The sequence below is a fragment of the Dipodomys merriami genome, unplaced genomic scaffold, assembly GCF_024711535.1.
Source record: "Dipodomys merriami isolate MVZ:Mamm:240054 unplaced genomic scaffold, mDipMer1.0.p SCAF_6, whole genome shotgun sequence".
NCBI lineage: Eukaryota > Metazoa > Chordata > Mammalia > Rodentia > Heteromyidae > Dipodomys > Dipodomys merriami.
In genome coordinates, this window is record NW_027206179.1 from 71,427,550 (window position 1) to 71,448,519 (window position 20,970).

At 38.6% G+C, this 20,970-nt stretch overlaps 1 protein-coding gene across 1 annotated transcript in view; it reads right to left on the reverse strand.

Annotated features, from left to right (window-relative positions):
• The window catches only part of Cpap (centrosome assembly and centriole elongation protein), a 51,861-nt gene that overhangs the window by 25,975 nt on the left and 4,916 nt on the right, over nt 1-20,970 (reverse strand). The window contains 7 exon segments of the mRNA XM_070003141.1: nt 1,126-2,755; nt 2,866-2,968; nt 4,716-4,751; nt 4,753-4,825; nt 7,414-7,710; nt 13,827-13,950; nt 14,701-15,201. Coding sequence (XP_069859242.1) covers nt 1,126-2,755; nt 2,866-2,968; nt 4,716-4,751; nt 4,753-4,825; nt 7,414-7,710; nt 13,827-13,950; nt 14,701-15,135 — 2,698 coding nt within the window. The 5' untranslated portion in view covers nt 15,136-15,201.

Below are 20,970 nucleotides of genomic sequence, written 5' to 3' on the forward strand. Positions count from 1 at the left end.
AGCCTAGGAGTACAAGGACAGCATGGACAACACAGCAAATACCCTATTTTTTAAAAAATACAGGGCTGGGGCTGGGAAGGTGGCTCAGTGGTAGATCGCTTGCCTTGCATACCTGAGGCCCTCGGTTCGATTCCCCAGCACCACATAAGCAAAAAGGAAAAAGCCGGAAGTGGTGCTATGGCTCAAGTGGTAGAGCACTAGCCTTGAGTTGAAGAGCTGAGGGACAGCGCCCAGGCCCAGAGTTCAGGCCCACAACCGGACCAAAAAAAAAAAAAAAAAATACAGGGCTCAGTACTATCCAGTTTCAGGTTTTCACTGGGAATGTAAAAGGGAACTGCTATACTGTATTTCCTCTTGGTCGTGTTTATAAGTTAATGCATGTGGTTTAAAAAAAAAAATTAAGCGGAGGTAGGCCTCAGTGGCTCACGCCTATAATCATAACTACTTAGGAGGCTGGGATCTGAGGACTGCAGCTCAAAGCCAGCCAGGGCAAGAAAGGCTGTAAAATTCTTATCTCCAATAAACCACCAGAAAACTGGAAGTGGCACTGTGGCTCAAGTGGTAGAGCACTATCCTTGAGCTGAAGAGCTAAGGGCCAATGCTCAGGCCGAGTTCAAGCCCCATGACTGACAAAAAAAAATTAAGTGGAGAAAGAAAGAGTAAAAAAGTGCAGCATTGGAGCTTACTGGATACTGATGAGCATGGAGAATACCACTCATGAATAGAGATGGGAGTGACTGGGAGAGAGAAAAGGGAGGGCACTGTACAAAAGGAAATTACCTGACTCATGTTGTAGTAATCCCTCTGAATATCACCTTTATAATTAACAATAAAGTAATAAATTTTTTAAAAAGTTATGGAGCTACAGGTGTAGTTCAGAGTAGAAAACACGTGCAAGGCTCTGGGTTTAATCCTCAACAACAGCAAAGACAGGACCCTCTCCCACTACCCCAAATAATAAAAAAGAAAACCTGAAAGGATATCTCATCTACAAATATCTCATCTACAAATAATCCACAAAATAATCTACAAATCCCCTATTAATTTCTACTGAGTAAAGTGCCAATAGACTGATAAATGTTACATTTACAACGTTCTGATACATAATTTATAATGCTGACTGACCTGGTGGCTGGTCTTGACTCCTGTTTAACTTGGGTTCATTGCCTACATGTGAATCTGATTTTGGTTTTGGTTTTAAAGATGGAAAGAATTTCATCATCAAACTGGACGTAGGAGGGGGACTTCTGTTCCTCCCGGACTTGCTGAAGTCTTCTCCTTTCTTCACTGGTGCAACTTTCCTTTTTATTGTTTTCTCCAGGACATGTATTTCACTCTTATTAGGGTAGTGTGTCTGGGGTGTCCCATAAATGGCTTCATCCTCAAGAATAACATTATGTTTACATGATTGCTCCCCAAGCTCAGTCCAAGATCTTTCATCATCAAAATCAATTTTACTCACACTTAGTGATAAAGGCCTGTTTGAGGGGTCAGACACTTTAGTTTTCAGGCTTTCTATTATGATAGACTCATCACTGCTATAATCTTTATCCGACAAATCCAGGTCAACATCCCTCCTTTTATCTTCCTGACTTCTTGTGTCCCTAAAAGGCCCCTTGCCATCACAGACTTGAGGACTTTCCTCTCTATTACTGAATTCTCTTTCTCTATCCTCAGTGGATGGTATCATGGTAGCATCAAGCTGCTGCTCAGAGTCAGTGCTACTGTCACTGTCTCTAACACCTTCATCATCGGTTACATCCCAGCAATTTTGGTTTTCACAAGTGTTCGTCTGGAAGGCTTTCCCGCTGATTTTACAAGACAGTTCTCTCAAACCATCAGGTAAGGATGCTGAACCAAGTGGTCTGGCTGTGACCTCACATTCACTCTCACTCTCATGTGCAGCTTTATGGCCAGAATCTTCACCGTGGTCACTCTGACTATTCACATTTGCCTGATGTATCTTCTCTTGCTTTATATCTTTGACAGGGGTTGAAGACATCCGGTGACCTCTGCAGATCTGCTGATCCCTTTCTAAGATTTTCAGTACAAATGAGGAATTGCTAGAAAATGAAATTTCATCTGCAGCTTGTTCTAAAAACAAAAACTCGTCTAACTCCAAATTTTCCTTTACTTTTTCCTGTTCCCAATTCTCCATTTTTTTCTGAAGAGAAATGTCAAGTAAGGAATCAGATGCCTTCATAGTCTCACCTATCAAACTTTTAGAAGACACACAGCTCAGCAGTCCTGATGAAGGAGAAAGTTTGTCTTTCCCTTGTGTCTTATGCCATACTTTGGAATCAGCATCACAGGGTTTTGTGCACTCTGGCACATTTTCTTTATTAGAGTCAGCTTTTTTTTCTGATTTGATCTGGTCTCTCAATTGCCCATCACATTTCTTCCCTGTCTGTATTTTCAATCCTGATGGAGAAAGACTTTTCCTGTTACTATTCCTAGGCACTTTTGGTTTCTGATTAAGTATGACAGGACCAGTCTTGGCTCCAGCTTTATTGTCCTTCTTAATGCTAGAGTTCTCTGCACACAGTTCTTTATGGATAAGAGCAGTTTTCCGCTGGAACTGTTGTCTGTCCACTTTAAACACATGCAGCTCCTCTGAAGTGCTCTGATTAGGGACTATATTTTCTTTCCCTTTTTGAAACTTAGATTTAGCATTAGTAAACCTGGCTAAACCTTCTCCTCGTTTTAAGAATGGTCGTTTGGGTTTTGCTTTCATTAGTGATGGTCCTTCTGCTTCCTAAAACAAAAGGACAACATTTTGAATGAATTCTGGCATATTTAAGTAATCTCAGTTATTTTTAGGCAAGCATCAGGATAATTTAATTAAGTAGTACAAATGCTGCTAACCCTTAGCTGTTTTTGCTTCAGTTCTTGTTCTTCCAATTGAATTTGTTCTTCTAAGTAGTCTTCAAAGGTCTGTTTCTTTTCTCTAATGGCAGCTTTAATAGGCCTAATTTAAAAAAAATTAACACACAAATCACAGTGTATAAATAATTTACACTCCATGTCTCCTAAAGAAACTCATTACTACACTAAAAGCCAACCACTTTCAGTCAGGGACAGGGACTTTAGGATGCAGCTCAGTAGTACAGTAGTCCATGCTTAGCATGCACAAGACCCTGGGTTCAATTCTCAGCACACAAAAAAAAAAAATGTTTAAAGCAAATCAAGGGTTAGGACATAGCTCAAGTGATATAAAACACTGACCTAGCAAGTGCCTTAAGTGCCTTAAATTCAAAACCCAGCACCATCAATTAAATAAGGATTGCCCTAAGTTCAAAGCCCATTCCCAATAAATAAATAAAGCAATAATCTTGTAATTTTTTGTGTGCCAGTCCTAGGGCTCTAACTCAAGGCCTGGATGCTGGCCCCGAGCGTTTTCACTCAAGGCCAGGGCTCTACCGCTTGAGCCACAGCTCTACTTCTGGCTTTCTGGTGGTTAATGGGAGATAAGAGCCTCCCAGACTTTTCTGCCTAGGCTGGCTTTCAACTGCGATCCTCAGATCTCATCCTCTTGAGTAGGTAGGCTTACAAGCATGAGCCACTAGCACCTGGCACAAATTCTTTTTGAAGAATTTAATGAAAGCTATACTCCCCTACTACCCTCCAAAATGCAAATATATTTTGCACATGATTTAGGAATACTCAGAACCCTTCTGAACTCTATTATTGACTTTAGATTCATATATTCATATATAACTTCAAAACATCGTAAATTAAATATGTATTTTTAAATTAAGAAAGGTTCTTTGAAATGTAAGTGAAGCCACACTCTCTACCTTGGCATGGTAGTGCATAACTGTAATCCAAACACCCAGGAAGCTGAAGCAGGAGGACCAAAAGTTTGATGACAGCCTAAGCTACATAGTATAAATCATTTTGCCGCATGTAATATGTGTTAAAATACAATTTTTGTTGTTAAAATATATTTTTACATATACTAAAATATTCAAGTTAGGCACCAGTGGATCAAACATGTAATTATAGCTACTTAAAGAGATTGAGTTCCAAAGGATCAAGGTTTGAAGCCAGACTAGGAAGAAAGTCTGAGAGACTCCATCTCCAAAATAACTGGTAAAAAAAATTAGGCTGGAGGTGTGGCTCAATTGGTAGAGCACCAACTGAACAAGCTAGCCAAGTAAGCACAAGGCCTGAGTTCAAACCTCGGTTTGGGCAAAAAAAGAAAAGAAAAGAAAAAATTCAATATGTAAGAAAATAATAACATTTTTTAAAGATACTTTTTCTTTGCCACAGCATTTTTAACTTGTTACTTAGAACATATATACAATCATAATTTACAAATAAAACAAGTATGAGATTCTGAGATCTAATTTTCTTCTCATCCACAATGAAGCATAGTCTGAGCTCAAACTCACAGTCTCCCTACCTCAGCCTCCAAAATACAGGATTACAGGTGTGTGCCACAAATTCTGGCTGAAGAAACATCTGGATTGGTTGTCCACAGTGAACAAAGTTTACTCAATTCCTCTAATATAATGGGGAAAGTTAACTTGAATTGACATATCTCTCTACCTCCCACTGTTACTGACAGTATAGAGAAGGTTGTGTCATCAACATGCTTGCAAACATACAAGTGAAAACAAGACAAGTATGTATCTTTCAAAGAATGTACTTAACAATAAAGGGTAGGCATATTAAGCTGTTATGTTTCTTAATACTTTCCACATAAATAGTACCTTTCTTCAATATTAAGCACTTCTGAGGAGTCACCTTTTTTTTACATTTTTATTATTCCCTTCCTGAGTCTCTTCCAGCATCTTCTCCCAACATGATGAAATACTTTCTCCTAGGATAAAAATTAGAAACAATTTAGTTCAAAAAAGGCAAATATCCGGGTGCCAGTGGCTCACACCTGTAATCCTAGTTACTCAGGAGGCTGAGATCTAAGGATCATGGTTCAAAGCCAGCCCGAGCAGGAAAATCCATGAGACTCTTATCTCCAATAAACCACTCCGAAAACCAGAAATGCCCTGTGGCTCAAGTGGTAGAGTGCTTGCCTTGAGCTGAAGAGCTGAGGGACTGCCCAGGCCCAGAGTTCAGGCCCCACAACAACAACAACAAAAAAAAAAGTCAAATAAAAGACATGAGACCTTTACACATTACTATACATATTACATATATACTTAATACATATATATGTGTGTGTAAAAAGTAATGCTAATAATGTAGCTCACTTACCTACAAGGCCCTAGGTTCAATAGGAAGAAAGGAAAGGTAAAAGGGAAGAAAAGAAGGAAGAAGTCAGGGAATGAAGGAAAAAGGGAAGGAAGGAAGAAAGGAAAGAAGGAGGGGGAGAGGAAGGGAAAAATAATACATGTCAAAAACTTTAGAAAATTGAGGATTTCTTTATATGATAGAGAAACTATAATCTACCAATTAACACAGCTGATGTTCTTCAAAAGGTAAATAAGGAGGCCTCTAAGAGTGAATAAAACAAATGAGTTATGGGGCTGGGAAGGTGGCTCAGTGGTAGAGCGCTTGCCTTGCATGCCTGAGGCCCTGAGTTTGATTCCTCAGCACCACATAAGCAAAAAGTAAAAAGCCGGAAGTGGTGCTGTGGCTCAAGTGGTAGAGTGCTAGCCTTGAGCTGAAGAGCTGAGGGACAACGCCCAGGCCCAGAGTTCAGGCCCCACGACTGGACCAAAAAAAAAACAACAACAACAACAAATGAGTTACAACCGCAAAATGTAATATACAAATCTGACTAAAGCCTGATTTAAAAAAAATATTTTAAACATACTTTTGTAAGACAGATATAGTGGCTGACACCTATAATTTTAGCTACTCAGGAGGGTGAGATCTGAGGATCTCAGTTCAAAGCCCATGCAGCAAAGTCTGTGAGATTCATAGCTCCAATATATCACCAAAAACCTGGAAGAGACTGGGCTCAATGGTACAACAGTAGCCTGGAATAAAAAACAAGCTCGAGGACAGTACCCAGGCCCTGAGTTCAAGCCCCCAAGATGATACACATACACACACATACACACACATACACACACATACACACACACATACACACACACACACACACACACAGATTTTTGTACAGATAATGGTTTAAATATTAAGAAATTATGATTAGCTTCCTCAGGAAAATAATTATAGAATTACAGAGGAATTGTTCTAATTTTTACTTGATACATGATAAAAATACTTGGAATGACTAGGCCTTCATATTACTTTCAGAGAAAGGGTTTGGCAAATAAGACAAGAAAGAGGTTTATAAATCTACATAGATATATATATATATATATATATATTCACAAGGTAAATAAAGCAAAATGTACATAATGATTGCAATTGGTCTTCTAATTTTTCTGGATATTTGATATTTTCCAAAATAAAAGGTTAAAGCGTTACATAGCATAAAAATGACAAATACATCTGAGCTTTCTATATCAGTAAATTACCCTTAAATTAGGAATAAGGCATTATGCACAAAAGTATTCAATGCTAAACACTAAGTACATGTCTTTTATGTTATTCGTTTTGCTCATAACAAATTATTCAAAAGCATACAGATTAAAACACAATAAGATGAAATTTTAATCTTAGGTAACTAGAAACAATGTTGGCCTTACACAAAGAATACTAGATTCTAATATACTATTTGACAGATCGCATAATGGTGATAAGTATTATAACATGGCTAAGAAATCTACAGAATATATAGCTTTATAGTAATAAAAATTTTCCATGTTGAGTGTGAAAAGAATACAATTATTATACAGTATTCATGATTACAACAAGATAAAGGAAAGAGGGAAAACAGGCAGGAATATTTAAGGCTAGCTAGGGGGTGTATCTCAGTGTAAAGCACTTGCCTAACATCCACAAGACCATGTATTCAAGCCTCAGCAACATATTCACACACACACACACACACACACACACACACACACACACAAAGAGAATACAGAAGAAACGCCAAGAACTCCATCTGTTTGTACCTCAAACACTAAACACCAGGTCTCTGGCAGGAATGTGCTAGATGCTGAGACTACAAAGGTACCCAGAAGACAACCTAAGTGTTTGGACAAGAAAGTATTTCTTTGATGAGTGGTAATTCTTTCTACCAACCTTAAGGCATCATCACTTCCAGTCAACCTAAAATAGTTTCTAGGCTCTCAAAGAAAAAATGAATGACACATGCGGAACCTGCTATTCCCATGCTACCTGCAAAGTCTAAAGTCAGAGCAAGCTTTTTGTTCTCAAAATGTCAAATTCTGATCCAGCTCAGGATCCATTCATCAGTGACTAAATAGCATGAGGAACCTTGTAATTAAACTACAAAGGATAGGGGGGAAATAATACAAAGACTGACTCTTGCCATGGGACAACTTTGTGACCCTGTTAAGTTAAAAAACTCACCTACAGAATGGTTATGGTTTCCTTCCTTTGAATCATTCTTTTTTACAAGCATCTCTTGATATTGTGACTCATAAAACAAATTGGAAGAAGTACTTTTCGAAGTTGAGATCAAATTTTGTTGAGAAGCTCTACAGAAGTTGCTTTGCTCATCAGATAAAATGCTGGAAGCCTGTGGTTTGTCTTGGCTTTGATCCAAGTAGACATGTGATGGTAAGAAGGGTGTGGTTTTCTCTACAGGAGCTGAATTTTCTGCACATCTGTACTTCTGGCTCTGATCCTCAGGCAGTAATAGCAAACCTTATAATTGAGAAAAATCAACAAAGTTGAGCTCTTTCCACAAGTTTCTCTCTCATCTACTGGTAACCTCCATATCACTAAGTATTCTCCAAGATGATAGAAGTGATCAGTTTTCTCTTTATTAGTTGGGGGTAAAAAAAAAGTTGCATAGGAAACACATGGGAAGTCATCTTACCAAAGAGTTACTGCCCCAATCACTTATCCCCAGCATACAAATAAAACTGAAAAATCAGGCAGAGACTCACATTGTATCAGTTTCAACCTTTTAATCCCTATCTTCTGAACAATTTGTTGAAAAAAATGGGAAGTATGCATAAATTACACTCCCTGCAAACCAAGAAGTGTCTATGAACCAGAACTACAAAAATGGGAAGTATGCATAAATTACACCCACTGCAAACCAAGAAGTGTCTATGTACCAGAACTACAGGCTCAACTAAGTCACTTCTTTCAAGGAATGTCACTTTTATTTGAAAGACTTAATGACAGAAAATTTATTATTTAAACCTGGGAATTTGGCAGAAACAGTAACTTCAAAACAAACAGTTCATAGTATTTGTTATTAATAATAAAATCTGGCCTTGAAACTAAAATTAGAATTCTGAAAAATATATCCATCATCCTGAGCTTCACAGTTTCACAATATTTCAAGACTTTTGAGAAAAGCAGTGATATTAATGAGTTAGAATTTTTTTCACCTGTATAATGAGATAAGTCAACAGTTTGAAGACCTATAAAACTCAAGTCAGTATTTTCCAAATGAGTAATATACCAAATCATGTATAAACTATCTTTCCAAAATGCCAAAATATCTATTTAATAAAAGTACTATTAGTACTATATATTAGTACTAATATTAGTACTCTATATTAGTATATCTATTTAACAATATACTATTTAATAGTACATTAAAAGTTCATTAATATAATTTTAGATTCCATACTAGGTACATCACTGAAAATGACTAAGTGTTGAGTTAAAGTGCAATATAGGGCTGGGAAGGTGGCTCAGTGGTAAAGTGCTTGCCTTGAATGCATGAGGTCCTGGGTTCAATTCCTCAGCACCACATAAGCAGAAAAAGCCGGAAGTGGTGCTGTGGCTCAAGTCGTAGAATGCTAGCCTTGAGCTGAAGAACTCAAGGATAACGCCCAGGCCCAGAGTTCAGGCTCCACACCAACCAAAAAAAAAAGTGCAATATAACTTGAGAAGACTAAAACATGAAAATCTCCTGAGGATATTGTTTTGGGTTGTTTTTGGGTTTTGGTACTGGTAATGAGGTTTGAATTCAGGGCCTGGACACTGTTCATGTTCTTGGTCAAGTCTGGTGCTCTATCACTTGAGCCATACCTCCACTTCAGAATTTTAATGGTTTATTATAATAAGAGTCCAAGGACTTTACTGCCCAAGCATAAGCCACCAGTACCTGTCTCTGAATTCTTTTAATCCAGATATTAAAGATACTGAGAGAGAAAACAATACTTCTCACATTTTTGTTTAGAAAAAGATATTGTTTGGGGCTGGGAAGGTGGCTCAGTGGTAGAGCGCTTGCCTTGCATGCCTGAGGCCCTGGGTTCGATTCCTCAGCACCACATAAGCAAAAAGAAAAAAGCCGGAAGTGGCGCTGTGGCTCAAGTGGTAGAGCACTAGCCTTGAGCTGAAGAGCTGAGGGACAGTGCCCAGGCCCAGAGTTCAGGCCCCACGACCGGACCCCCCCCCAAAAAAAAAAAAAAAAAAAAAGCAAAAGAAAATAATTAAAAAAAAAAAAAAAAAAAGAAAAAGATATTGTTTGCCAGGTGCTGGTGGCTCATGCCTGTAATGCTAGCTACTGAGACCTAAGGATCTCAGGTTAAAGTCAGCCCAGGCAGGAAAGTTCTTAAGAGTCTTAACATCAATTAACCAGCAAAAAGCCAGAAATGTGTACGGCTTCATAATGGCAGACTGCTAGCCTTGAGTGAAACACCTAAGAGATAGGGCCCAGGCCCTGAGTTCAAATCCCAGTACCAGCACCAACAAAAAGAGTATGATTTCTTTTTTTAAAAAAAAAGGCTAGCTAGGGAAGGGTACCAGTGGCTCACCCATATAATCCTAGCCACTCAGAAGGCTTAGATCTAAAGATCACAGTTCAAAGCCAACCAGGGCAAGAAAGTCTGTGTGACGCTTATCTCCAATAAACTACCAAAAAGCTGAAACTGGAGCTTTTTGGTAATTTAAGTGGTAGAGCACTAGCCATGAGCAAAAACTCTTAGGGCCAGGGCCCAGGCCTGAGTTCAAGCCCTAGGACTGACACACGTATGCGCACACACACTCACACACTCACATACTCACACACACACACACACACACACACACAAAAGGCTAATAGATCAGTGTAGAGTACTTGCCCATCATGGGTTTCCTTCCTAGAAACACACACACACACACACACACACACAAAACACAACACAACACAACACAACACAACACAACACAAAAGAAAATACACCAGAAATGCAGCCTGTCGCAGGGCTGCGGAGTTGAAAACTATATAGCCTCACACAAGAAAGCTGAACAGCACCTTCTACAGGTAGGTCAGCTGTACCGGTGCCCTCTACACCCTGTCTGCACAGAAAGCAGAGTATAAACATACTCTTACTTCAAAGTAAGTGAATCTTCCTTGGGAATTTGAATTTTTTGTGCACATATGTAATCCCAGCACTAGGGAGGCTGAAATAGTAGGGTAATAAATCTGAGGCCAAAATTTCAGCTATGAAGCAAGTGCTAAGCCTGGTACATAGCCAGACACTCTCTCAAAAAGGGAAAAAATTTGATTGACTGGTTGATTTCAGTACTGGGGATTGAACCCAGGGCATACCTCACACATGCTATGCTATACTCCCAGACCTCTGAGTTAATTTTAAATGTCTTTTAATCTCTAATACAATAACTGTCATAGTTGGATCTTAATGTTATCCAAAGGCACATAAACTACATACAAGCTTGGTCATTTGTCTGTGGCTCTATTGGTAGGTTGTTAAACTTTTAGGAGAGCAGTTATAGGAACATGCCCTTGAAGATGATCCTGAAACCACAGCTATCCTGGCTTCCCAGCCATCATGAACTGAGCAGTGACTCTACCACACTCTCCCCTCATGATGTACTTGTAGTGTTAGATGCCAGAGCAATGGTGCAAAGTAGTCATAGACTAAAACTTCTGAAACAGTGAAACAAAACAAAAATTTCCCCCTTCTAAATTGTTTATCTCAGTAAATTCTGTCACAGAAATGGAAAGATAATGCAGTACTTACTCTAAATAGTCCATATAATAAAAATTCTCTGAGATTCTCAAAAAACTTTAAAGTGCTATGAGATCCTGAGAATAAAAGGTTAAATACCACTCCCCTTTGTGGCTCAGTGGCAGAGCACATGTTTAGCATGCTCAAAAGTCTGGGACCAATTCCTAGCAGATAAAGGAGAGGAGGAGAGGAAGAGAGGAAGAGAGAAAGAAGAGAAAAAGAGCTAAGAGAAATGAAACAACAAAACGATGCTTCTCTAAAGCAAACTGTTCCAAAACCACTGGTGCTCTATAACTTAAAAAGAGCTAAGAGAAATGAAACAACAAAACAATGCTTCCCTAAAGCAAACCGTTCCAAAACCACTGGTGCTCTATAACTTGAGCCACACTTCCAAAGATGCTTTTTGCTGCTTACTTAGAGACAGAGCTTCATGGGCTTTTCTACCCATGCTAACCTCAAACTGGGATCCTCTGGATTTCAGCCTCATGAGTACTAAGAATTAAAGGCTTCACATCAGTAGCTTGGAACTCTGCTTCTCTGTCATTTACCATAGTACCTGTACTGTGATAAAAAGTATCACAGGCACCCAGCACCGGTGGCTCACACCTGTATTCCTTTTTTTTTTTTTTGAATTATCTTTTTTTAAATTTAATTTTATTTTTTGTGAACATACTGTACAGAGGGGTTACAATTACATGGGCAGGATAATGCGTACATTTCTTATCAAGCATTGCAGCCTCCTCCTTTGTTTACCCTTCACATCCCTTCCCAGCCTCCCCCTCACCCCCCCCACCCAATCCTCCTTGGCTCAGGCCGAAATTTTCTGAATAGAGACCCAGAAACACAACAAATCAAAGAAAGGTTGGAGAAATGGGATTGCATGAAGTTGCAGAGCTTCTGCATGGCAAAGGACATAGCTAGCAAGATCAATAGAAAGCCCACGGATTGGGAGAAGATCTTCACTAGCCATACAACAGACAAGGGTCTCATATCTAAAATATACTTGGAACTCAAAAAATTAAATCCCCCAACAACAAATCCTCAAAGAAACAACTGACCAATAAATAAGTGGGCTAAAGACTTAAAGAGAAACTTCTCTGAAGAAGAAAGAAGGATGGCCAATAGACACATGAAGAAATGCTAAACCTCCCTAGCCATAAAAGAAATGCAAATCAAAACAACATTGAGATACCACCTCACTCCAGTTAGAATGGCAAAAATCAAGAACTCTAACAACAACAGATGCTGGAGGGGATGTGGACAGACGGGAACTTTACTTCATTGTTGGTGGGAATGTAAACTTGTTCACACCTGTATTCCTAGCTACTCAGGAGGCTAAGATCTGAGGACCGCAGTTCAAAGCCAGCCCAGACAGGAAAGTCTGTGAGACTCTTATCTCCAATAAACTACTCAAAATAGCACCGTGGCTCAAGTAGTAGAGCAAAAGAAGCTCTTTTGCTCTTTTGCTTGCCTTGAACAAAAGAAGCTCAGAGACAGTGCCCAGGCCCAGAGTCAAGCTCCAGAACCAACAACAACAAAAAAAAGTATCACACGCTGTTACTTTTCACATATTCCATAAATCATGAACTTTGCGGGACACTGGTGGCTCACATCTGTAATCCCAGCTATTCAAGAAGCTGAGATCTGAAGATTGTGGTTCAAAGCCAGCCGGGCAAGGAAAGTCCATGAGACCCTTATCTCCAATTAACCACCAGAAACAGGAAGTAGCACTATAGTTCAAGTGGTAGAGCGTGCGCACGCACACCTTGAGCTGAAGAACTCAGGGACAGCACTCAGGATCAGAGTTCAAACCTCATGACAGACCAAAAAAAAGCAACACCAAGAAGTACACATTGCTCCAACTCATTGCTTTTCGGATGTAGAGCAATTTTATCCTCAGATGCAACAGATCATGACTGACATTATTTAATGATATAAAATTAAACAAAAGAGAAAATATGGCAATATGAAATCTGCTTGTTTTTATGAGTTTTGAGTTGGAATGTTTTTGTTCCAGATCTAATTCCAATGTTATTTCCCCAGAGAGTACATGATGCTTTCTGTGAACTGACACAGCTTACCAAAGAATACTCATCCACTATCCCAACAAAAAAGACATGTAGTCTGATCTTCAGTTGAGCAGAGCGGCTTCTGCATATATTCTCCTTTATGGCTCTGAACAGTTTTCATTCATCAGACAGGAGCTGAATAGTACCTATAGTTCTAATTTAGCTTTTCTTCTGGCTCTCTCCTCTCTCTCTCTCTCTAGCTCTCTCTCTCTCTCTCTCTCTCTCTCTCTCTCTCTCTCTCTCTCTCTCTCGTGTGTGTGTGTGTGTGTGTGTGTGTGTCTATCACTTGAGCCACAGTACTACTTCTGGCTTTTATGTGGAGTAAGTTTCTCACAGACTTCCCTACCCAAGCTGGCTTCAAATCGAAATCTTCAGATCTTAGCCTCCTAAGTAGCCAGGATTGCTAGGATTACAGGCATAGGCCATTGGTACCCAGCTTTAAAAATATATAAATAAAACATCGACTGGGGATGTAGCTCAGTGGCAGAGCACATACTCAATGTAATGACCTGGTTTCAGCCCCAAACACAAAATAAATAAATATATGTTAATGTCTTTAAGCAGAACACGCACACTCCAGAATCCCACATCTCCTATTTGTCCCAGTCCTATTACATATACCACCACCACACTTACCTGGCTGGTCCTGAAGACACTGGATTCTGCAACACAAGACAGAGACATAGAAGAAAAAAAATCTACCACGTAACTACAAGTAAGAAGCATGGAACTATCTTCTTATATTAACCTAATGCCCTGTGAATGCAAAACATACCTGGATGTGGGTGCTGCCCACACACCATAGTGAGCAGTTTCTCCTGTTCTTCCATGAGCCTCTGCAGCTGTTCCAACTGTTGTCTTTTCAGCTGTTCCTGCTTCTTCTGTTGTGCTTCTTTGAGCTTTTTAAACATAGAATTTGCTTTATTAAACTAGCTTTAAACTTCAGTTACAAGCTCCTTACATTTGTCATAACCCCTTCCATCTGCCTTCTCACATCTCCCTTGATGAAAGTTTCAGTGAGAGAAAGAGATCCCTCAGTACATCATCCTGATACCAAAACCCTAAAATCTAGTTTCTTCTGAAGGACATCAGCTATTTCAGTTAAGAACAGGAAAAATGAATGAAGATGAATATGGTGCTAGCAGATTTTTTACATGTATAAAACTAAAACAATGAAACCTGTTGCAACTGTTTTAGAAAAAGGGGAAGACGGAATGGAGACTGACAGAAAGAGAGAAAGAGAGACAGAGAGAGACAGAGAGAAAGAGACTGGATGGAATACATTGTATATATGTGTGGAAATGTCACAATGAAACTCTTCTTTGTAAAGCTAATATGTGCTAATAAAAAAATTTTTAATACAGATCCTCTGAGACATATAACAAACAGGATGCTTAATCAATATAATCAACTTCAACCATTTCCAACAGTTTTTAACCAAATGAGGTAGCAATTTAAAGAAGTTATCTCAAATGTTTTAGTTCCATCTTACATATTAAACTCATTTAATGTTTTAATTAGACAAAAAGCAAAATCTGGTAGCTTGAAGATTTCAAAGAAGAGAAAAGGAACAGAAGAACTGGAACAGATGACTTGCCATCAAGTAATATTTGCAAACCCAACATATTTTAGGCCCAATCTTGTTGTACCTGTTCAAGCTTTTTAAAAAGTGGGTCTTTATAAGCCATATCTTTATGTTCACTTGCAGACTCAGATAAGAAGTCACTCTTGTCTTCCTGGTGTTCAGGAACATCCTGACAAACCATTAGTTGTCGTCCCTTTTTAATTAAAGGAAAGACTGGATGAGCTTCCAATTTTTCTGTCTGTAGTTTATAAGAGTTGCCAGACTCCAGTTTCTGTTCTTCATGAAGTGAATCATCTTCACTAATAAAGCTGAAGCTATCTGAAAACTGTGTTTTAACAGGGAAGCTGGTAGAAACATTAGTAGTTGTTTGGTTCTCTTCATCTGCTTCCAAAACCGGAAATCGATTTAATATGACCCCTGCCCGAGAAGGATTGGTCATCCACTGAGGTACAAAGTCCTGTCCACTGTTTAACTCTGCAGAGGTTGACATCAGGAACATTTTAGTCCAACAGCACTATTATATTTAAATGTTGGAAAAGCCAAAGGACCTATTGATTTCCAACACCTGTAAATAATCAACAAAAAAAATCGTTAAAATTATTAAACACTGTCCAAAAACCAGCCCACACTTCAACCCAACACAAAAGTATTTGGTCAATAATAAATATACAGGGCAGCTCAGTGGCAAAGCGCTTTCTTTACAAGTGCAATATCCTGGGTTCGATCCCCAGTACTAAATAAAAGAAAGAAAAAAAGCTTATTAGCTGGGCACTGGTAGCTCACACCTCTAATCATAGCCACTCAAGAGACTGAGATCTAAGATTAGATAACGCTTGAAGCCAGCCCAAGCAGGAAAGTTCAAGAGACTCTTATCTCCAATTAACCATTAAAAAGACAGAACTGGAGCTGTGGTTCAAGTGGTGGAGTGCTATCCCTGAGCATTTTAGCAAAAATGCTCAGGGATAGCACATAGGCCCTGAGTTCAAGCCCCCAAAACAACACATAATAAAATAATAATAACAACAACAATTTTTTAACCAGTAAAGCTACTAGGTATCTTCAATAACTGGGCATCCATATGCAGAAAACTAAAAGTGGATCCCTGTTTGTCACCAAGCACTAATATCAATTCAAAGTATACCAAAGAACTCAACATCAGACCTGAAACTTGGAAACATTGCAAGAGAGAGTAGGAGCGACATTAGAACTTACAGGTATAGGTAGTAACTTCCTGACAAGAGTCCCAGGGGCACAGCAGACAGGAGAAAACCTGGACAAGTTGGAGTACATAAAGACCAAGTTTCTGCACCGCTAAGAACATAGTTACTAAATAGAAAGCCAACAGATTGGGCAAAGCAGCAATATATTAGACAAAGGCCAATATATACAAGGAGCTTAAGAAATTAACCCCTCCGAAAGCTAGTAAGTCAATCACTAAATGAGCAAGTGACCTAAGGAGAGACTTGTCAGAAAAGATAAGAATGGGAAAGAAACACAGGAGGAAATACTCATCACCCATAAAGGAAATACAAATCAAAACAACTCACCCCAATTAGATTGATTAACATTGTGAATTCCAACAACAAATGTTGGAAGGGAACAACAACAAATATTGGAGGGGATGTAGGGAAAAAGGAACCCTTCTGCACTGTTAGTGGGAAAGTAAACTAGATACAACCACTATGCACAGCAGTCTGGAGGTTCCTCAAAAAAACAAACTAAACATAGACCTTCCCTATGACCCAGCCATACCACACCTGGGCATCAATCCTAAACATCATGAGCCTGGATATGATAAAGACACCTGTACATTCATGTTCATTGCCACAATATTCACAAAAGCCAAGGTATGGAAACAGCCCAGATACCCCATAATAGATGAGTAGAGCCAAAAAATGTGGTACCTATACACAGTGGAATTTTACACAGCCATTAGAAAGAATAAAACAATGTAATTTGCTGGGAAATGGATGGAACTAGAACAAATCATGTTAGTGAGGTAAGTCAAGCTCAGAAAGACAATGTGGTGAATGTTCTCTCTGATATGGATAAGTTAGATCTAAAATACATTGGTATATGACAAATTAAACAAGATTCTAGAGACTCACAAAAGGTGAGACCAAAGAGGAGATAGATAGATAGATAGATAGATAGATAGATAGATAGATAGATAGATAGATAGATAGATAGATAGACAGACAGACAGATAGATACATCTATATAGATATTTATCTATATCTATATCTATATCTATATCTATCTATCTATATATATATATATATAGTGGAAACAAGGATATGGAAACAAGGGACCTCTCAGAATTCTATTCTTTTAATTTTTTTTTTATATGTTTTGGGATGATTCTTCTTTTCCTTATGTATGGTATATTGAAGTGTATATCTTCAGAAGGGTTGGGGGAGGGTACAGAACTCAAGGGAAAAAGGATTAAAAAAAAAAAAACGTGCAGCAGTGACTCGCACTGGCCACTGATGGAAGTGAACTATACAGCTCTTGGGTAGAGATGGGAGGGAGGGACTGGGAGAGAGTGAGGGAGACTGTAGGGGAAGGAAATGTACTCATTACCTGACTCATGTACTTGTAATCCCTCTGTACATCACCTCTAGAATAACAATAAAGTAAATTATTTTTTAAAAAACTTACTGGGCATTAAGCTCTATAGTTTTCTTGGCTTCTTTCTTCAAAATAACCTAAATTGAGTAAACAAAAAAAAAATCTAAGAGCCTTTTTGATCTAATCATTCAATCTATTAATGATATTATGTAATTGCTAGGTCAGTTAACCTAACACTACACAACCTAGAACAGCATCTAAGTTATTCAATTACAAAAAAAAAAGAAGAAGAAGGAAAAAAAAAGGATACTACCAACATCAAGTAATACCCACAGTAAGTACTTTCTTACTCTGGGGAACGTAGAGAAATCCTAGTTCCAGAACAAAAGTTATCACCAGCATTACCACCAGTATAACCCCATAGCTTTAACCACAATGTTTTGAATTCCTTCTCCCCCTAGGCATAACCCCTCCTCCTCCTCCACATAGGTACTCCAATAAATCTCACTACTTAGCATTTTTCTCAGAATTAACAGTATTTTGTTTTCATGGTTGCTCTCTACCAAATTGAAGAGTTCCTGGAAGATATCTGTCTAACAGCATTCCTCTCAAACAGAACCAATTCAGAAAATATTAGCTAAGACTACATTAAAACAAATTGGAACAATATACTTAGAATAAATTCAGTACTATAAAGTATTATGTCCATTCAATGTTCAGCAATAAAAAAATGACATTGGCTGATGCCACAGAACACAGAACTCTGAATTATCAGATATACTGAAGGAAGACATCACAGAGAAGCTAAGACACCGGTGGTTCATGCCAGCCTAGGCAGGAAAGTCTGTGAGAACTTATCTCCAATTGAACAGCAAAAGAAAAGCTAAAAGAGGAGCTGTGGCTCAAGTGATATAGTCCCAACTTTAAGTGGAAAAAGCCAGAGTTAGAGGCCCTGAGTTCAAGCCCCCGTATTGGAACCAAAAGAAAAAGAAAAAAAAATTTAAAGTTCGAGTATCACTACCGTGATTATCTGGTATTAAGGAAGCTCTAATGCTCCCAAGCCACCCTATATCACTTACACTCAATCCTCTTATACACTAAGCTATATTATACCCTTAAGCTTTACCCTCTCCACCTCACAAACCGCCCAGGTCAAAATATTCCCAATCCTCTATCAGCAAAATCCTCAGCTTTCTAAGTCACTTCTTCCTATGGAAACTATACTCTGTTCCACTAGGCCTAGAGACAAAATCTGTGTATCTTTCTACTTCTAGACTATTCTCCCATCCTTCACCACAAGAAGACATAATATGATGAGACTAATCTACTACCCATCCTTCCATGTCTAGTAACCTACAGAGGTCACCTACATCCTCTCCTCCATCCCTTAAATTTTTCTCAGCAAGAAAAGAACAGAGTTGCCACTCATTAAAATGGCAAGACTGTGGATAAAATAGGTTTGGGGAATTAGAGATCAAGCGTTAAATTTCAAGCCAGGTGCTGGTGGCTCATGCCTGTAATCCTAGCTATTCAAGAAGGCTGAGTTCTTGAGGTTCATGATTCAAGCCAGCATAGGTAGAAAACTCCAGGAGACGCTCAAAAACAATACATGGCTGGAGGTGTGACTCAAGTGGTAGAGCATCAGCTGAACAAGTGCAACTCTCCCAAGTTCAATTTCAGATACTTTAAGATGCCTATTGGTCATCCAAGTAAAGATGATGTGCAGATAACTGAATTTACTAAAACAGAATGGAAAGCCAAGGCTAAGGAGCTAAAGCATCCTCAGCACAGAATGGAGATCACTTGACTGGAAACCGCTAAGGGACTAAGAGTAGACACGCACAATAAATAAAGAACAAGCAAAAAGTACAGTGTCCTTGAAACCAAGTGAAGAAAGTGCTACAATGAAAAAAGAGCCATGTTAAATGCTGTTAAGGAATAAAAGGTGAGGAAAGCTGAGAAATGATTTCTAAATTTAGCAAAGCAAAAGTCCTGAGAAGGCTGGGAAGGTGGCTCAGTGGTAGAGTGCTTGCCTCGCATGCATGAGGCCCTGGGTTCGATTCCTCAGCACCACATAAGCAGAAAAAACTGGAAGTGGTGCAGTGGCTCTAGTGGTAGAGCACTAGCCTTGAGCTGAAGAGCTGAGGGACAGTGCCCAGGCCCAGAGTTCAGGCCCCATGACCAAAAAAAAAAAAAAAAATCCTGAGAACTTCAAAGAAAGCAATTTTGGTGGTAGGAGAAAAAAGTTTGGTGGGGAAGCATGAATAAATAAGCAATTAGAGACAATGAGTATAGCTTACTCTAGTTTTGCTATGGGGAAGTCAATAAATGAAACAATAACTGCACAGGAAGGTAAGGTGACATCACTTTTTTTTTGTAATGAGAGAAATAAAAGCATGTTTGTAGGGGGAACAGGGAGAAGGAAGCACAGTCACATCTTTGACTAGAGGAAAAGAAAGAAAATCTAGAACCCCAAAGAAATGACATCTCACACTACTTTCAAACACAAATCTACACTTTACAGTATAAAGCAGCAATATATATATATATATATATATATATATATACACATATATATATATAGAAATTGAATGGAATTGAAAAAATAGAAAGACAAATAACATACTTAGTTATGTACCTGGTATATAAAAAATAATCATACGTAAAATATAAACAGAAAAAGAAAATCAAATGGCCAAATGTTAAAGTATGTTCACTTTACTCCACTGAAAAACTAAAATTACAACAATAACATTTTCCCCAATACTGATTTACTAAAGATGGGGATGGGAAGGTGGCTCAGTTGTAGAGTGTTTGCCTTGCATGCATGAGGCCATGGGTTCGATTCCTCAGTACCCACATAAGCAGAAAAAGCCAGAAGTGGTGCTGTGGCTCAAGTGGTAGATCACTTGCCTTGAGCTGAAGAACTGAGGGATAGCACCTAGGTGCAGAGTACAAGCCCCACGACCAACCAAAAAAAAAAGACTAAAGAATGCAGTATTTTCACAATAAATAAATAAATAAATAAATAAATAAAAAGACTAAAGAATGGTAATATCTAGGATGAAAAAAGGAACTCTTTCCTTATGTATTAGTTGGGTATGTAACTGGTACAACATTCTAGAGAACAGGAGGACAGTATCTACCCAAACTATAAATACACTAAAACTTTGTTCCAGCAATTTTACCTGTAGGCATTTTGTACAACTATTACACTATTACAAGCTCCTAGCACTAGCAATAAACTAAAAATAACAAGCTGAACAAGGTGACACAAGCCTCTAATCTTAGCACCTAGGAGGCTAAGAGGGGGATGAGGCCAGTGTGAGCTACGAGACCCAGTCTCAAACTAAACAAAAAAACTCAAATTCCCATTAACAGGAGACCAACTGATGATGATATTCAAAATATGCAACTGTTAGAGAACAAATACACTTTTTGCTGATATGAAAGTACTAAACATAACCAAGATACATTGTTATATTTACAAATACGAAGGACAGAGCAGTTTATATAAGAACAGAATTATATAGACCTGTTGCTGTTCAGTGAAGTACCCATTGTAAGACTATTGGGCATGTAAAAAAAATAAAGAAAATAACCAACCCTTAGGGTTAGAGGCTTGGCTCAGTTGATAGAGCACTAGCCAATGTGGGAAAGCATCATGAACCAAGTTGGCAGTCCCCATCTCAGACCTAAAAAAAAAAGACTTGAATATGTGAAAAGTGGCTAATGTGATTACAGAACTGAATTTTAGTGAACT